This window comes from Megalobrama amblycephala, linkage group LG1 (genome assembly GCF_018812025.1).
Source record: "Megalobrama amblycephala isolate DHTTF-2021 linkage group LG1, ASM1881202v1, whole genome shotgun sequence".
Taxonomy (NCBI): domain Eukaryota; kingdom Metazoa; phylum Chordata; class Actinopteri; order Cypriniformes; family Xenocyprididae; genus Megalobrama; species Megalobrama amblycephala.
The window spans coordinates 13,590,512-13,608,466 of NC_063044.1; the positions used below are offsets into that span (position 1 = coordinate 13,590,512).

The window sequence follows — 17,955 nt, forward strand, 5'->3', positions numbered from 1 at the left end:
AAAAAACCCCTTGGAAGATATATATAATATATGTAAATGGATATGGAGATCAAAATCTGAATTATACATTTTTATTATAGAGATTAAAAATAGATTATATATAAATATATGTAAGCGGATACGGGGATTAAAAATCTGAATTATAGATGCAGCCAGAACTGGATCTGTAGGCCCATTGTCTCCTGGGCTACGTTGTAGGCAGGTCCAGACACAGGTTCTCCATCTGATCTGGATACGGCCTGGATCCAGCACCCGGAAAACCTCAGGATAAGCAGAGAGACAGATATTAGCGTAGATGCCATTCTTATTCTGATGTACAGGTATATCTAGTGTTATAGGAAATGTTCTCGGTTCCGGCCGACCTAATTATTGCAGCGTAACAATCCTTTAACGGATTTGAAAAATGTTAATGTATTGATAATGTGTTATGTGTATGCAAGAGCAAAGAGATGTGTTTTTAGTCTAGATTTAAACTGACAGAGTGTGTCTGCTTCCCGAACAATGCTAGGAAGATTGTTCCAGAGTGTAGGTGCTAAATAGGAAAAGGATCTGCCGCCTTCAGTTGATTTTGATATTCTGGGTATTATCAACTGGCCTGAATTCTGAGATCGCAATAAACGTGAAGGACTATAATGCATTAAGAGCTCACTTAGGTACTGGGGAGCTAAACCATTTAGAGCTTTATAAGTAAGTAGCAAGATTTTAAAATCTATACGATGTTTAATAGGGAGCCAATGTAATGTTGACAGAACTGGGCTAATATGGTCATACTTTCTGGTTCTAGTAAGAACTCTAGCTGCCGCATTTTGGACCAACTGTAGTCTGTTTAAAAGCTGAGCAGAACAACCACCCAGTAGAGCGTTACAATAATCTAGTCTTGAGGTCATGAATGCATGAACCAACTGTTCCGCATTTGTCATTGAGAGCATATGTCGTAATTTAGATATATTTTTTAGATGGAAGAAGGCGGTTTTACAGATACTAGAAACATGACTTTCAAATGAAAGATTGGTATCGAAGAGCACACCCAGGTTCCTAACTGAGGACGAAGGTTTAATGGAGCACCCGTCAAGTGTTAGAGAGTATTCAAGGTTTTTTCGTGAGGAAGTTTTTGGTCCAAAGATTAGGATATCAGTTTTTTCTGAATTTAATAATAAGAAATTTCTTGTCATCCAGTTTTTAATGTCAGCTATGCATTCTGTTAGTTTTGTGAATTTGTAGGTTTCGTCAGGGCGCGAGGAAATATAGAGCTGAGTATCGTCAGCGTAGCAGTGAAAACTAACACCATGCTTCCTAATTATCTCTCCTAAGGGCAGCATGTACAGAGTGAAAAGCAACGGTTCTAGTACTGAGCCTTGTGGTACTCCATATTGAACCTGTGATCGATACGACATCTCTTCATTAACTACTACAGACTGATAACGGTCAGATAAGTACGATTTGAACCATGCCAAAGCAATTCCACTAATGCCAATATAGTTTTCAAGTCTTTTTAAAAGAATGTTGTGATCGATAGTGTCAAAAGCAGCACTGAGATCTAATAACACTAATAGAGAAATACAGCCACGATCGGATGATAGGAGTAGATCGTTTGTAACTCTAACGAGAGCAGTCTCAGTACTATGGTATGGTCTAAATCCTGACTGGAAATTCTCACAGATTCCATTTCTTTCTAAAAAGGAGCACAGTTGTGTTGAAACTGCCTTTTCTAGTATCTTTGACAGAAAAGGTAGATTCGAGATTGGCCTGTAATTTACTAAATCTCTCTGATCTAGTTGAGGTTTTTTAATAAGAGGTTTAATAATAGCCTGCTTAAAGGTTTTTGGCACGTATCCTAGTGTTAAGGATGAATTAATTATATCAAGAAGTGGACCTACGACCTCTGGAAGCATTTCTTTCAGTAGTTTAGTCGGCATTGGGTCTAACATACATGTCGTTGATTTTGATGATTTGATAAGTTTAGATAATTCTTCCTCTCCTATAGCGGCGAATGATTCTAGTTTTACCTCAGGGACACTACAGTGCACTGTCTGAAGCGAAACTGTAGACGGTTGCATGTTTTTAATTTTCTCTCTAATATTGTCAATCTTGCAAGTAAAGAAGTTCATAAAGTCATTACTGCTGTGCTCTTTGGAAACGTCAGCAGTTGAATCTCTGTTTCTAGTTAATTTAGCCACTGTGTCAAATAAATACCTAGGATTATGTTTGTTTTCTATTAAGAGATTTGAAAATAAGTAGATCTAGCATTTCTTATAGCCGTTCTGTACTCAATCATTTTTTCTTTCCACGAAAGGCGAAAAACTTCTAGTTTTGTTTTCTTCCAACTACGTTCAGCTTTTCTAACAGCTCGTTTTAGAGCCCGAGTGTGCTCATCATACCACGGCGTTGGATTAGTTTCCTTAATCTTCTTTAGACGTAAAGGAGCGACTGCATCTAATGTGCTGGAAAAGAGAGAGCCAATAGTTTCTGTTGCAGCATCGAGTTCTTCTAAGTTGTCAGGTATACTAAGGCGATGAAACTGCTCGGGGAGATTATTTATAAAGCAATCTTTAGTGGTAGACGTGATGGTTCTACAATATTTATGGCTGGGTGGTGGTTTTGTAGCCTTGGCTAATTGTATTATACACGAGACTAAATAATGATCTGATATATCATCACCTCTGCTGTAGAATTTCAACAGCATCAATATCAATTCCATGCGACAGTATTAGATCTAGGGTATTATTACGACAATGAGTGGGTCCTGACACGTGTTGTCTAACTCCAATAGAGTTTAAAATGTCTGCAAATGCCAATCCAAATGCGTCTTTATTATTATCTACATGGATATTAAAATCACCAACAACAAGGACTTTATCCGCAGCCAGTACTAACTCTGATAGAAAATCAGCAAATTCTTTGATAAAGTCAGTATGGTGCCCTGGTGGCCTGTATACAGTAGCCAGCACAAATGTCAACTTACATAATGTTACATAAAGCACCATCACTTCAAAGGAATTATATTTGAAATTCTTTTGAATGATTCTGAATATATTACTATAAATTACAGCAACACCTCCCCCTTTGCCTTTCTGTCGAGGATTGTGTCGATAATCATAACCTTGAGGACTAGATTCATTTAAAGTAATGTAATCGTCTGGTTTTAGCCAGGTTTCTGTCAAACACAGCAAGTCTAGTTTATTGTCTGTGATAATTTCATTTACAATAAGTGCTTTTGAAGAAATAGATCTAATATTCAGTAACCCAAGCTTTATCATTTGTTTATCTGATTTATCTGTGATTTTCATTTTTTGAACATCAATTAAATTTTTACCCTTAAAAGGTTTCGGAAGTTTTTTGTATTTACTAGTTCGAGGTACAGACACAGTCTCTATGTGATAATATCTAGGTGAAAGAGTTTCTATGTGCTGTGAATTATTTGAGTTCTGTGACGTGAGGCGGCTAGCAGACGGTCGGTTTAGCCAGTTTGTCTGCGTCCTGATCTGGGCCCTGGTTTGTCATGTTTCAGCTCTAAGACTATTTGCCAAATTTCTAGATAGAAGAGCAGCACCATCCAGGGAGGGATGAATACCATCTCTTTTCAACAGATCAGGTCTGCCCCAAAAGCTTTTCCAATTGTCTATGAAACCTATATTATTCTGCGGACACCACTTAGACAGCCAGCCATTGAGTGATGATAACCTGCTAACTATCTCATCACTCCGACGAACAGGAAGAGGGCCAGAACAAATTACTTCTGCTGACATTGAATTTGTGAGTTCACACACCTCTTTAATGTTAATTTTAGTGATCTCCGACTGGCGAAGTCGAACATCATTTGTGCCGACGTGGATAATGATTTTAGAATATTTACGTTTAGCATTAGCCAGCACTTTTAAATTTGCTTTGATGTCAGGTGCTCTGGCCCCCGGCAAACATGTGACTATGGTGGCTGGTGTCTCTATTTTCACGTTCCGTGTAATAGAATCAGCAATAACTAGGGCACTTTCAACAGGATTCTCAGTGGGTGCGTCACTGAGTGGGGAGAACCTGTTTCTCTAATCGGAACGGAAGAGTGGTGTTTGTTCTTGCCATTATGCCGCCTCACAGTCACCCAGTTAGCCTGCTGCGTGGCTTCTACAACCGGAACCGAATGTGCAGTGTTTACTAGGCTAGTCGCATCCAAAGCAGTATCTAAGGCCCTTTCATTCTCACTATCCTCAATTAAAGTTTGGATGCGTGTCTCTAATTCTGAGATTCTCTCTGTCAGCCTGACAATATCCCTGCATTTATCACATGTGTAAGGCTCACTGCTGACAGAAAGAGCTAAGCTGTACATGTTGCATTTAATACACATGATAATCGTCGGACATGACTGACCGTGTGTTTGATGAACGCCGTCCGAAAAACTGCAACGCACACGGGACTCGCTGGCTGGATGTCTCGGTCGCTTGCCGGTGCCTGGGGCAAGGGTGATGTGCGGGACGCTGTACCTCGCGGTGGATCGATGAATGCCGGGCAGCAACGTCTCCACAGCTTCCCGATCTGGCGAGGACAGATCAGAATAACATACATCTGATAAATCCGCCATTAAATCGACAAGGAAGGTTGGTTTAGAGGAAAAAAGAAAGTAGACGGTAGTTAGCAGGCTATGGCTAACACTAGGTGATTACGCTGGTGGATTGCTAGTAATAAATCGTTCCGTTTAGTAATACTATGCAATAGGTTAAGTAATCTAGTGAAAAATAAGAAAGTTATATTATGTGAATAGGAATAAAGAGAAGGATTTAGGATAAACTCCACGAAGCTCCGAGCGTAGGTCAGACAGCAGGCAGGCAGCAGCGTTGAGCAGCGTTGAACCGGAAGAACCACATCATCATTTGCTCCAGGAGCTGCGCCTGGATGACGGCCGCTTTCAGCGGTACTTCCGCCTGTCTCGCGCCCAATTTGATGACCTGTTGTCCCGCGTCGGAGCGAGGATCACCCTCCAGGACACCAACTACAGGCGCTCTATCCCAGCTGCGGAGCGCCTGTCCATCTGTCTTCGGTTAGTAAATGTGTATGTATTTTAAATGCAGTATATTATATATATTAAATACAGTACGCTAAAATACGCTATGCTATCAATGTTTCTCAAACTACGGATACCACTGTTGGTGCTCTTTCTACTGATACTCAGTAGGTCTTTGTATTTTAAGTCCTGATTTAATTTTATTTAGACCTGATTTTGTTCTGGTATAATCGTGGTTTAGACCTGGTTGAGTCCTACTTTTGTCCTGGTTTAGACCTGGTTTTTCAGTCACAGTTTAATCCTTGTTAATTTGTGATTTAGGCTTCCTTTAAATTCATTAAAGTGGTACTATTGCAGTGTACTTATAATAATATTCTAATATTCTAATAATAATATATTATTATAATAACATTATAATAATATTTATAACAATGTTTTCTAGGTTTCTTGCCACTGGGGACTCATTCAGGACCATAGCGTCCAGCTACAGGGTTGGTGTCGCCACGGTGTGCCAGATCGTCCCCCAGGTAGTGACTGCCATCTGGGACTGCCTTGTGGAGGACTACATGGCTGTACCCACCACTGATGACTGGAGGTCCATCGCAGAGGGATTCCAGGAGCGGTGGAACTTCCCTCTGTGCTGTGGAGCGGTGGATGGGAAGCATGTGGTGATGAAGGCACCCCCCAACTCAGGATCCCAGTTCCACAATTACAAGGGAACCTTCTCCATCGTTCTCCTAGCAGTTGTGGATGCAAAGTATCGCTTCCGGGTGATCGATGTTGGGGGGTACGGCAGGACCAGTGACGGTGGGATTCTGGCCAACTCCGCCTTTGGACAGGCTCTCCGGGCTGGCACACTTCATCTGCCTCCTGACCAGCCTCTACCTGGTGCTGAAGAAAGCGGACCCCAGCCCCATGTCTTCGTCGCTGATGAGGCGTTCCCGCTGCGGAGGAACCTCATGCGGCCCTTCCCTGGACACACCCTTCCTCCAGAGAGGCGTGTCTTCAATTACCGTCTCTCCAGAACCACACCAGGCATTTAGTCATATTTCAAAATAATTTATTCAGGCCAAACATAAAATAATTTGAATATAAACTTAAATGTAGGAGAAGAGGAAGGAGGGCATTCTGCGTTTCCTGCAGAGCCTGCTGCCTCATTTTTTTTAAAGCCTACTGTGGGCTGTGGGGGTCCGATTGTTCCAAATTTAGCACAACGGTGCTGTTTTCCATCGCCAATTTGTACATTTGAAATTTTATAATTTCTTTTGTATGAGGCGACATGCTCTGCAGAAAAGGCAGAAGGCTGAGGAGGAAGTGTTCATCAGCAGACTGTGGTGGTGGTGGTGGTGGAGGACGCCTCAGGAGCTCAAGCAGCGCCTGCTCCACCTCCGACGGACCATCACGGGGACGCCGGGTGCCTCTCCTCCTCTGTTGGCCTGTGAAATCAAAAATACAACACACAGTGCAATGAGAAGACAGAAAGATGATAATTGAAATAACAAAATTGTCTAGATATTGGGAGTGAGTGACATACATAGCCAGTGCTTAAATACAAGTGTGAAATTGTTTTGAACTTGCTTTAACATATTTTACATAATTAAAGTTATACTTCAGACATATAAACATTAGGAAGATAAACATGTAAAGGAACAGTAGTTAAAAAGTATGTATGCAGATGATTGGTGGCATACATTACAATAGAATTTACAAATACAATGATTATTAGTAAAGGGACTAATTCACATATTGTTTGGACTTTATGTGAATGTTAAAGCTATGAGTGGATACTGTACTGGTGTTTTCTGCACGTAACATGTTCAGATGCTGTTTGTACTATTGCCTTCACACACCTGTGGGTGCAGCAGCAGGGACTGGGGAGACAGGAGAAGCGGCAGGGGATCTAGGATCAGCCTCTTCATTATCTGTAGGCTCTGTCAAGACAATACTATATGTTAATACAACACGTTGGTAACAATAGTCATAGAGAGATTACATTATACTCTTCATCTGTAAACAATGACCTGGCTTGTGTAAATTGGCTTAATTGGAAAACTCACCTGTTTCCGTATCCCCTGCTTCTGCCTCTACCTCTCCCTGGTCCCTGTGGTGGTTGTACTCCATGACCTGGGGCTCGACCCCCACCATGTTACTGGTGGTCTGCTGTGGGGTGACGAAGGGCTCGAGGAATCCCAGGATCTGTGAGTACTTCCACTTCTTCACTGACCCTGCTGCTGACCCACTCCTCTTCTCCATCTCCTTCAGGTACGTGTCCCTGAGGCTTTTCCATTTTTTCCTGCACACGTCCTCTGAATAAACACATTATCTTGTTAGCGAAAAGTAGCTGTAGGAGGGGAATAGTTGTAAAAAACGGCGGGAAGGCCGCGGGTCGATAAACGTGTACGTGACTCAAAAGTGAAATGTGTATTTACAACTTACCAGGTTGCCCAATCTCCTCACCGACACTCTTCCAAGCGAGGTCCTTTTTATTCCTGTCTCTATAGAAGTATGAACTTGTGTCATAAAGCTCTGGGTGACTGCTCACTGATAATATCAGTCGTTCCTCCATTTTGAATTAGTGACTCCGGGCGGGCCTGCGGCCACAGCAGCAAGCAGGCTCCTGATTGGTTAACGCGGCGCGAATTTACGCCAAAGTTCAAATTTTTCAACTCGGGCGTCAGACGCGAATTCGCGTCAAACGCGTAAATGCACAAAAAGCACCATTCGCGTGTAACGCTCAATTCGCGTTATTCGAATTCGCGTCTTCCGCACCGCGAGACCTCCAGACGCGCGTAAACGTGTCTTTACATTGACTTAACATTGAAATCATTCAATGTTCAAAACAGTATTTTACTGTATTTTTGTGGCATTTTCTAATTTTAGCCTGCTTCTGCTGTAATTAATAATACGGTACTGTACTGTAATATCTATATTGATACATTACTGCTAAATATACTATAATTTTCAAAATGACTAATAATGTTAAATATTATAATATGTAGTTATTAGAGTATATAAATCTATAGGAAGTAAAATTATAATTCTACTTCAGAATACCTGCAAATCAAAAGACAACCCAAACAATGTTGTTATCAAAAATGTTTTATTCAATGACTTTAAGAACTCCATTCTTAAATGGTCAATTCATTAATTAAATCAATTAAATCTATTAAAACCATTGCATGTTCAGTGCATCAGCAATTTACAGGTATTAATGGCTTTTAAAGGGATAGTTGACCCCAAAATGAAAATTCTGTCATCATTTACTCTCCCTCAAGTTGTTCCAAACCTGTATGAATTTTTATCCTTTGGTTGAACACAAAAGAAGATATTTTGAAGAATGTTGTTATCCAGACAGTTGACGGTAGCCATTGACTTCCATAGTAGAAAAACAAAAAGCAGTCAGTGTCACCGTCAGCTGTCTGGTTACCAACATTCTTCAAAATATCTTCTTTTGTGTTCAACCAAAGGATAAAAATTCATACAGGTTTGGAACAACTTGAGGGTGAGTAAATGATGAGGGTCAACTATCCCTTTAAGTGTGCACAAATGTAAATGCACACAAGTGTCCCACTAACAGTCGGTGGTGGGTGCAGGTTTCAGTTTGAAGTTTTCCTTTTTAAACTCCTTCAAGGCATGTGGGTGGATGGCTGTCACCTTCCTCTGCACCACTCTTGGTCCTCTTGCTGACATCCTGTCTGGCAGTACACTTGACCTTTCTGTAATCTTCAGAATTGATGGAATCTTCAGTTAATATATATGCTAAAAAAAGACTAATGCACTCAACATTGTCCTTAAATTCCTCCCGTCCTCAAACTATTAGTTCTTACTCAACTGTTGCACACATGATTTAAATACAATACAAAAGCAGAAAGGAATTCACTAGCTTCTGAATAAGCGCCAATGTAAACGCAGCAGACTCCTGGTACTCAATGTTGAAAATGTAGTAGCGTTGCAAAAGTGGTTATAAACTTGTCACTGCTGTCCAGTGTCAAGAGAACATTTCCCTCAATGGATATGATCCATCTGGATGTTTTCATAACTGAATGTCCTGGAAATGAAAGAACACAATGTTAATCACAAGCATGTTGCTGAGAAAAGAAAAAAAAATGAGAAAACACTGCATATAGCCCACACACCAGAACATTTGACTTTGACAGAACTTTTCATTTTCATGGTATGCATTTACAGATCTCAAATTTCTTTCTAAAAATGTCTGTTCTGCTGAAGAAAGGCAGTTGTGCACATTTGGGATAGCATCAGGGTAAATGAATAATGAACTGCACGCGAACTGCACGTGTCTTGCGGAAGAACATTCTAGCCGGAGCTACTTTTCTCCGTGTATGTCTATGGCGAATCACACAGTTACTGTGATACTCTGCGGCGAGTCCTACCAGTCCGGTCTGAAATAGTCCGAATATAAACACTTATTATAAGTGTACCATAATGATTCAGGATAAGACAAAAACACGGTTTGGAAAATGGATTCATGTTGTATATTCTCATTATATAATTTTTGCAAATTTTTAACGCAAAAAAAGTTGCGGACTGCAGCTTTAATTGAACAAATTAACAAATTCTGTTTAGGATTTGTGTTAGTTAAAGCAAGTGCTATTTTACTTTTTCTTAACTATGTTTATATTTATGCTGAGATTCAGTTTTGGTCAGTTTCAGCAAGTTTGTCAATGCCTATTTTTGCCTGTGTTTTAATAAATAGCAAACTCTGTACCATGATCGATTTCTCTTTATTTTCTCTCCATCTAGTGAAAAATAGTTTGATATGTCTGTATACATTATATACACTACATAAACAATACATAATTAACACATCTTTAATGTATTCATTTTTTTATATTGTAGAATTGTAACCACTGCAAGTATGCAAGTACAATGTAAAACTGTATTGAAATGATAGAATTACGGTAAATGGTTGAAACCACAGCTGCCAGTATTTTTACTGTAGCCTATATTTGTGGCACATTTTTTTTACAGTGTGGTTTCTTGTTCTCAGAATGTTCCCAGAACAGACATCCTAACATTCTCTGTTGGTTCTCTTTACGTAAATAGAACGTTCCCCAAAGAGATTTATTAATTATAACTTATTATTCAATAAAGACACAGATAAATGTTAGTCAGTAAAAATGAAATGACCGTTAGTGCACATCTTTCTGTGGAAGACAGAAGAAATCACATGCTGGAGAAGTGTGTGCAGATCAGAGGCGTGCAGTACGAAAGATACAAACAAACGTATTCTTTTCACACTACGCTTAACCTTGGCTTAATATTTTTAGCTATCTGAAAATTAAAAAAAAGTTTTGAGTAAACTAATTTATTAAAAGCTGCAATTGGAATTTAGACATGTAATTCTGCAAAATATAGTTTGTAATAAATGACACATTTCAGCATTAGAAATGACAAATTCTAGCCAAATAGAATCAAAATATGTACCTTATACACCGAAATTTCAATCCATTGTATCTGTTTGCTATACATTACATATTATAGTAAATAATTGTAATTTGTTAATTATGATACACTAGAGATATTTTCTGCTATTTTTTATACTTGTGGTGTAATTCTGTATTTAAATATACTTAAAATGGCAACACTTTGTAACCGAGACGTTAGTGAGAGGGGCAGCTGCACTGAGAACACCTCACTTTCCATGTCATCAACACCAGTAAACGACCAGGTCCTGTCAGAAGCAGAATAAATTATTAGTAATTGAAAAAAAAAAAAAAAAAAATCAATATCTTTCTTGAATTAACAAGTAGATAAGTGAAATAGCAATTAACCAGAAATGACTGAGAGACATTGAATCTCCTCTTCAGGACTCTCCCATCTGGGTATTTGAATTGTATCATAATTCCATCGGCTGGCTCAACAATAGTCGATATGTGCCTCGGGCGATCATCTATTGTCTTTTTAAAAAGTGCAAAATTTTCAGTTACATACACAGAAAAAAATAACTTAGATAACTAGCCTTCCAGCTTCATTAAATTTGAATATACTTTTCTCTGTTGCCTTTCACACTCTTGCATCTGTCTCCTCCTTATCTCCTGTTACATTTGAAAATGTATGAACCAAAAAGAAAGCCACAAAGTATTAAAGGGACAGTTCACCCAAAAATGAAACTTCTGTCATCATTTTACTCACCCTCAAGTTGTTGTAAACCTGAGTCCTTTTTTTTGTTTCTAAAAATAGCACACTTCTTTTTTGTAAGGGCAACCATCGTCCATATGTGTCATTTTTTTCTGACAGCAAAAATGTGCAATATCGTATTATAGTATTTGTATTATTATACTTACCCTTGCTCTGTCAGTTTCTAGGGAGTTATTGTACTCTATATCTTGTTGTTGCCTTAGGGCCCTCAAATCCTGCACAGATCCATTAATTTTTAAGTAATAGAACACAATAAGAAAAACTAATTATTTCTGTATGTGAATATAGAATAGCCACGAATAATGAATGGAACTGATCTAGCAAACAAAAGTTTTGTGTAAGTCTGGTCTATTAACCTGCTAACTGTAGCGGGACACTTTTTTATTGCCATTTTCCCCCAATCATAATAAATTAGGTTATTAGAAAGCTTAAACACTCATTATTCATCCTGTGAAAACCATTTTGAAATTGCACATTCCGTTATACTTTAAAAACCATTTTTTCTTTAATACAATTGATCTGAAATCAGATTACCCAGTGGTTATGCTGTGGGGTGGGCTGCATTTTGGGCCCTCCTTCAATATTTGGGTGATGGACCAACTAAACTAGAGAATAAATTATCAACAAGTTTTGTCTTATATCAATTTTGTTCTCTTGTGCCATGTGTATGTGTGTGCAATCTCTGGTCTGATTGATTAAGATGAAGTTTCTCTAAGTGATGTTCCCATGATAAAACAATGTTTGCTGGAACACTATCAGCAATGGTGTGTCATGCATTTCTGATTTACTGATTTAAAAACTTACATTTTGGCTGTAATCCCAGTAATAGCACAAAAAATACAACAGAACAAACATATAAATGCAATAAACGGTGCTTTTCAAGTTTTCTGTCCGATCTAGTTTCAACAGCTTTTTTCAACGCAGCATATATATATATATATATATATATATATATATATATATATATATATATACACACACACACACACACACACGTGCCGTGATTACAAGATAGCAAAAAGACCGTTTGAATTACATCATTCAGCTTCAGTAGCTATGTTTCCATCTACCTATTTTTATGTGCATTTTGGGATATCGCATAAAAAAATGCTGGATGAAAACCCCAAGATGGGCATAGGTTCTAAAAATTTGCATAAAAAAATGTATGCGCTCAACTGAGTTGGATAATTTTTTTATGCAACAAGAAAACATGCACATAAACTATGATGGAAACACTTTTACAGAATAAATTCCTTGATGTGCATCAAAAAAGACATGTGACTTTGAGATGGAAAGGGATTACTGGACCAACCAGATCTTGTTGCCCAGCATCTGGAATGCTGTTTTGGTCAGTATAATTCCCTCCCAAAAGCTCCTCACACGATTGCGTTCACCAACACCAGGCATCTGAAATCAAGTCTCGTTTTCGTCTTTCATTTCGTTTTCGTTTGAACTACGCATGTTTGCTCAGATTGCAATGCAAAGTCTCACATTAAGTGTTTTCCCATTGAAACCTATTATAAAAATGTGCCTTAGTGCACTAAAACAGTAATATTAAAATACAGTATTCAATTTATTAAAGAAATAATATACTATACTATGTACAGGTAAGCAGATGAACCCAGAATATGCAGCGTGTAAAGTGGGTTAACCCATTAAAACTGGGTATTCTGGCTTTATCTGAAATGCCAGAGAAAATTGGTTGTCCTGGTTGTTGTTGTGGGATATAAGGCATGTGAGGAGGTGTAAAAGTGTATAAACAAAACGTTTATTCAAATACAATAGCCTAGTATTTGGCGAACTGCCCCGTATAAGATGGGCAGCGGAGTGAGTTTAATGTTTTACTGTGCAAGTTGTTCTCACACAGGTTTTTGATCATTTTTTAAATGAAATTAACTGCTTAAATGAACTCATATTAGTGATTTTTATGATTTTAATTCACTTACCCAGCAACATCACCTATAAAAAAATCAATAATTAATAACCTAATGTATTCAGTGATATATTCACAGTAACCGCAGTAAGATGTAATTTGCCGATGTTTCAGTGTGGACGAGAAACCTTTGGAAAACTGCTAGTGTGGACGGAGAGCGTTTGGAGAGGTAAACGTTGTCGCCTGATGGAGTGTCGTGACTGACCTCTCAAAGGTCGTGTGTGTTGACCTCTAGGATGACTGTACAGAAAAAACAAGCGATTAGTTCACCTCTCCAGTCTCACAGTGGTTCAATTATTGTATCCATTAATAATGTTTAATTTATTTAGTGCCTTTCCCAAGCTCAAGGACGCTTCACAATAATGGCTACGTTTACATGCACCAATTTTCATCAATCCGAATGAATTGAATCCGATTGCAGATCTGTTTACATGCACTCTAAACATTGTAATCTGATTGAAATATCCATTTATATGTGTTTTACATACATTCCTGTGCATGTGTGACGTCATTTCAATCACACTTGTGGTAACCTGGGTTGCATCAACAGACGATCATGTATCGACAATAGCAAGAGATATTGTCAAAAGCATCAAATCTTGGCTATACTAAGAGGATTTGGTATTTCCAATTAATGCAGGCCTATTACATTCTTCTAGTCTATTATTACAACAATTAGGTTCAGCTACTTTTATTAGTAAATTAATATAATCCGTGCTGTGAGGATAATAAAAGATAGATTAGGCTATTAGCTATCTTTAAAAATGTTTTAAATGTTTTTTTTAGGTCTATTTTACAATGAATTATAGGCCTATAATTAAAATTATTAAAGGGTTAGTTCACCCAAAAATGAAAATAATGTAATTTATTACTCTCCCTCATGTCGTTTCACACCCGTAAGACCTTCGTTCATCTTCAGAACACAAATTAAGATATTTTTGATGAAATCCGATGGCTCAGTGTAGGCCTTCATAGGGAGCAATGACATTTCCTCTCTCAAGATCCATTAATGTACTAAAAACATATTTAAATCAGGTCATGTGAGTACAGTGGTTCAATATTAATATTATAAAGCAACAAGAATATTTTTGGTGCACCAAAAAAACCCAAAATAACTTATTTAGTGATGGCCGATTTCAAAACACTGCTTCAGGAAGCATCGGAGCACAGATGAATCAGTGTGTCGAATCTGCTGTTCGGAGTGCCAAAGTCACGTGATTTCAGCTGTTGGCAGTTTGACCCGCGATCTGAATCATGATTCGACACGCTGATTCATTATGCTCCGATGCTTCCTGAAGCAGTGTTTTGAAATCAGCCATCACTAAATATGTCGTTATTTTGTGGTTTTTTTGGCGCTCCAAAAATATTCTTGTGGCTTTATAATATTTATATTGAACCACTGTACTCACATGAACTGATTTAAATATGTTTTTAGTACATTAATGGATCTTGAGAGAGGAAATGTCATTGCTGGCTATGCAGGCCTCACGGAGCCATCGGATTTCAACAAAAATATCTTAATTTGTGTTCTGAAGATAAACGAAGGTCTTACGGGTGTGGAACGGCATGAGGGTAAGTAATAAATGACATTATTTTCATTTTTGGGTGAACTAACCCCTTAAGAGTGTAGGCTATAATATTTCCTAACACTGCAGTCATCAATGAAAATTAAGCGCAGCTTTACTTCAAGCACCGACTGTTTAACATGAAATACTATTATTCTCATTTGTTTCACTAATCTATATGTACAGCTAGAAGAGAAATGGAATATATTAAGACAGTTATATACCGTTATCAGCATATTATTTTGAAATTAGTCTCTGAGAGAATATGCTCCATTAATGCAGCATCAGACAGCTCACTTTTTACTTTTACTTTGAATAGCCTACTGACCGAGGATAAGCTTTCACCGGCATAACTCTTGCGCAAAGTTTGCACGTTGCTTCTTGTGTGATATCCGTTGGCTCCCCTTCTTGTTTTAAAACGGAAAGATTTCCAATATTATGATGAAGGGATATAGCTACGCCACTGCCTGTTGGCATACATCTTTACAACTAAAGACGTGAACGTGAATTTGCGCAACACTGCACTGCGCATGTGCTCCAGAGACTTCTGAATACGATTGAGAAAGTAGTCGGATTCTAGCATTTATATGCAAATTTGTTGCTGTTGGATTGGATTAGAAAAGGAATAAACCACCCCTTCCAATCCGATCGAAATTTAATTCGGATCAAGCTCAATTGGATTGATTAAGGTGTTTACATGAACGTTTTTCAATCCGATTGAGCCGTCAATCCAATCACAAATGGATTATTTGGGTTCATGTAAACGTAGCCACTGTCGTTACAGACAGCAGAAAGGTGTCCAGTTGAAGCTGAAGTCAGATGATACGTAAGAAAACATTATGACTGATAGATAGACAGATATTTATTACTCAATCTCAATTCATAAGCTTGAGACTGATTCTGGATCAATATCAGCTACATATTATTTTTTCTCAATGAAAAAATCTCTAATGCTGTAAACATTAGTGGAATCAGCTGCTGTAATTATTAAAGTTTAAAATTAAGGGCTCAAATTAGTGTTTTTATTGTAATAATGTTATAATAGTTTTAATGAGTATAAAAATCTAATAAATATGCAATACAGTGCACAGATTTAGCACAATACTTGTTTCTGTGTGGTTAACTAACATGTTATGGTCATTAAATGTCTTTCCTGAGGTAAATGTCACCTTGTGCGCCATATTGTCCTCCAGCTGTTTTATTGATCGATAATATGAGACATGATTCATTTCAGTAAGCTGAACTGTGTCTTTCCACACACCTTTACTGTTCATTTGTGTTTATTTACTGTTAAATAGCAGTAAAGAGGGAGAGATTCGACGTGTCACGTGACATTTAAGAGCGCCAAACGGCATTTACTGTTTTAACTTTGTAATAAAACTGACAACATTTGAAAGCTGAGACTGTATTTCATATATAAATAAATAAAACCTGCTCTGTCTTGCCTGTTGTCAGTGTCATCTTTGCTCCGCGATGATTTTTCACTGCATGTGAGAGCGTGAAAGCGTCAATTGCGCGAGTCTCGCGCTGAATGCCTGGGAACTGAGGGGTATATTTCAAAATAAAACAGGACAGACATCTTTGGGAGCGACAGTAACAATCCATTACTGACGACGCTCAGGTTTTGTGGGGTTAGATAGTAAAATGTTAATCCGTTTATCACAGCCCACAGCGCAGCAGACAGGCGGCGAATGGCGGCCTTGCAGCCGTGTGACGTCACGTGGAATCCGGGACGTGACGTCACAGTGCAGCGGCTGTATTTAAAGCGCTGAACCAGGGTATCCGCGGGGTCTTGAAAAGTATTAAAAGGTGATAAATCAATTTTGGGAAAATTAAGACCCTTAAAAAGTATTAAAAAGTCTTATCACGGCTTTATAAAGTCTTAAATTTTTGAATTTAGTCATTTTTATTTAAAAAGCGTCCTGGCTGGAAATGCCGGACTTTAAAGAGTGGCTGCAGCCAGTCGAGGGGAATGTCAAGGAGGCATATTGTACATTATGCAAGAAAAAAATAAGTATTGTGTCAATGGGCATTAACCTGTTAAAGTCCCACATGTGTTGTGCTAGCCACAAAACCGCTGCTAGCCGCAAAGAGCGGCAGCTCTCCATCGCTAGCTTCTGTGGTAATCGCGTTGCACCACCACAACCTAGTGCCAACGTCTTTACACCAACGGCAGTCGCACCTGAAGCTACAGCTACGACCCGGGCTATCTCTGCTTCCTCATCTTCTGCAGCCGACATCAGAGTGGCTCTGGGCGGCACAGCAACACTGCGTGCTGAGGTGTTGTGGTGTCTCCACACAGCGGAGAAACACCATTCACTGAACTCAAACGAAAACGTGGCTGAAGTTTTCAAGGCTATGTTTTCAGATTCGGATATAGCAAAATCGTTTACTTGTGGCAAGGACAAAACCGGATACATGATACGATTCGGGTTAGCACCACACTTCAAGCAGGAGCTCATCAACACCATCAACAAGGCTGGCCAGTTTGTTTTAATGTTTGACGAGTCACTCAACCAGTCAACAAAAACGAAACAGCTTGATGTCCACATTCGATTCTGTGAAGATGACCATGTCCAATCTAGGTACCTCCTGCTTAGTACTATATATTATATATACTCTATATACTATATTTTTATTTATTTCATTTTCAACCTGTTATGTGTTTTGAGGAGTGTCATATTAATAAAGATATGTTCTGGCTAGGTACCTTGGCTCTCAATTCTTGGGACACGGAAAAGCTGTCGACCTGTTGCATCACATCAAAGTAAGTTAACTTACTAGCATTTCAACTTTAATTTTTGATACTTAGGCCTATGGACAATCGTGTGGCTAAAGTGTAGATTAATAGATGAGACTGGGATGTGGCAAGTGACTAAAAACAGGTTGATGGGGTTGGGGAGAAGGAGCCATGGATGATAAAGAGGTTGGTTGTCTGTCAGAAAGTATAAACATGTATAAATGTGACACACACAGTGGTGTGATAAAGGTTACTGTTGTGTAGATCTGAGATTTGTGTGTGTTTGCGTGCTTGCATGGACGTGTGTGTGTGTGTGTGTGTGTGTGTGTGTGCATGCGCCTGCGTACATGTATTTGATTATGCGAGTGTGTGGTTGCTGTGGGTTCTTTGACTAGCAAATTGTCTGAAGTTGGTTCAGAGTGAAGAGTGAAGTTGGTTGACCAGACTAGCAGTTCAGTTTCGCTTGAATTGGTTGGAAGTAATTGGAGCACATTACCTGGATGTACAGTGAAGAACATTCACTCATGTTTGTTAGTACCACTTGTTTGTTTCACTTACAAAAACATAT

At 38.7% G+C, this 17,955-nt stretch overlaps 2 protein-coding genes across 2 annotated transcripts in view; both read left to right on the forward strand.

Annotated features, from left to right (window-relative positions):
- The window catches only part of LOC125263219 (zinc finger protein 271-like), a 237,334-nt gene that overhangs the window by 41,417 nt on the left and 177,962 nt on the right, over positions 1-17,955 (forward strand). Inside the window, exon 3 of the mRNA XM_048182208.1 lies at positions 2,483-2,491. Within this exon, the coding sequence (XP_048038165.1) occupies positions 2,483-2,491 (9 nt within the window). The remainder of the gene's footprint in view (positions 1-2,482; positions 2,492-17,955) is intronic.
- Positions 4,619-7,506, forward strand: LOC125263468 (protein ANTAGONIST OF LIKE HETEROCHROMATIN PROTEIN 1-like). Its single transcript, XM_048182457.1, has one exon. It carries the CDS (start codon positions 5,422-5,424, stop codon positions 6,031-6,033), a length of 612 nt encoding a protein of 203 aa, XP_048038414.1. The 5' UTR covers positions 4,619-5,421; the 3' UTR covers positions 6,034-7,506.

What these genes read in the sequence shown, in the direction of transcription:
- LOC125263468 (XM_048182457.1), top strand. Translation starts at nt 5,422, where the DNA reads ATGTTTTCTAGGTTTCTTGCCACTGGGGACTCATTCAGGACCATAGCG.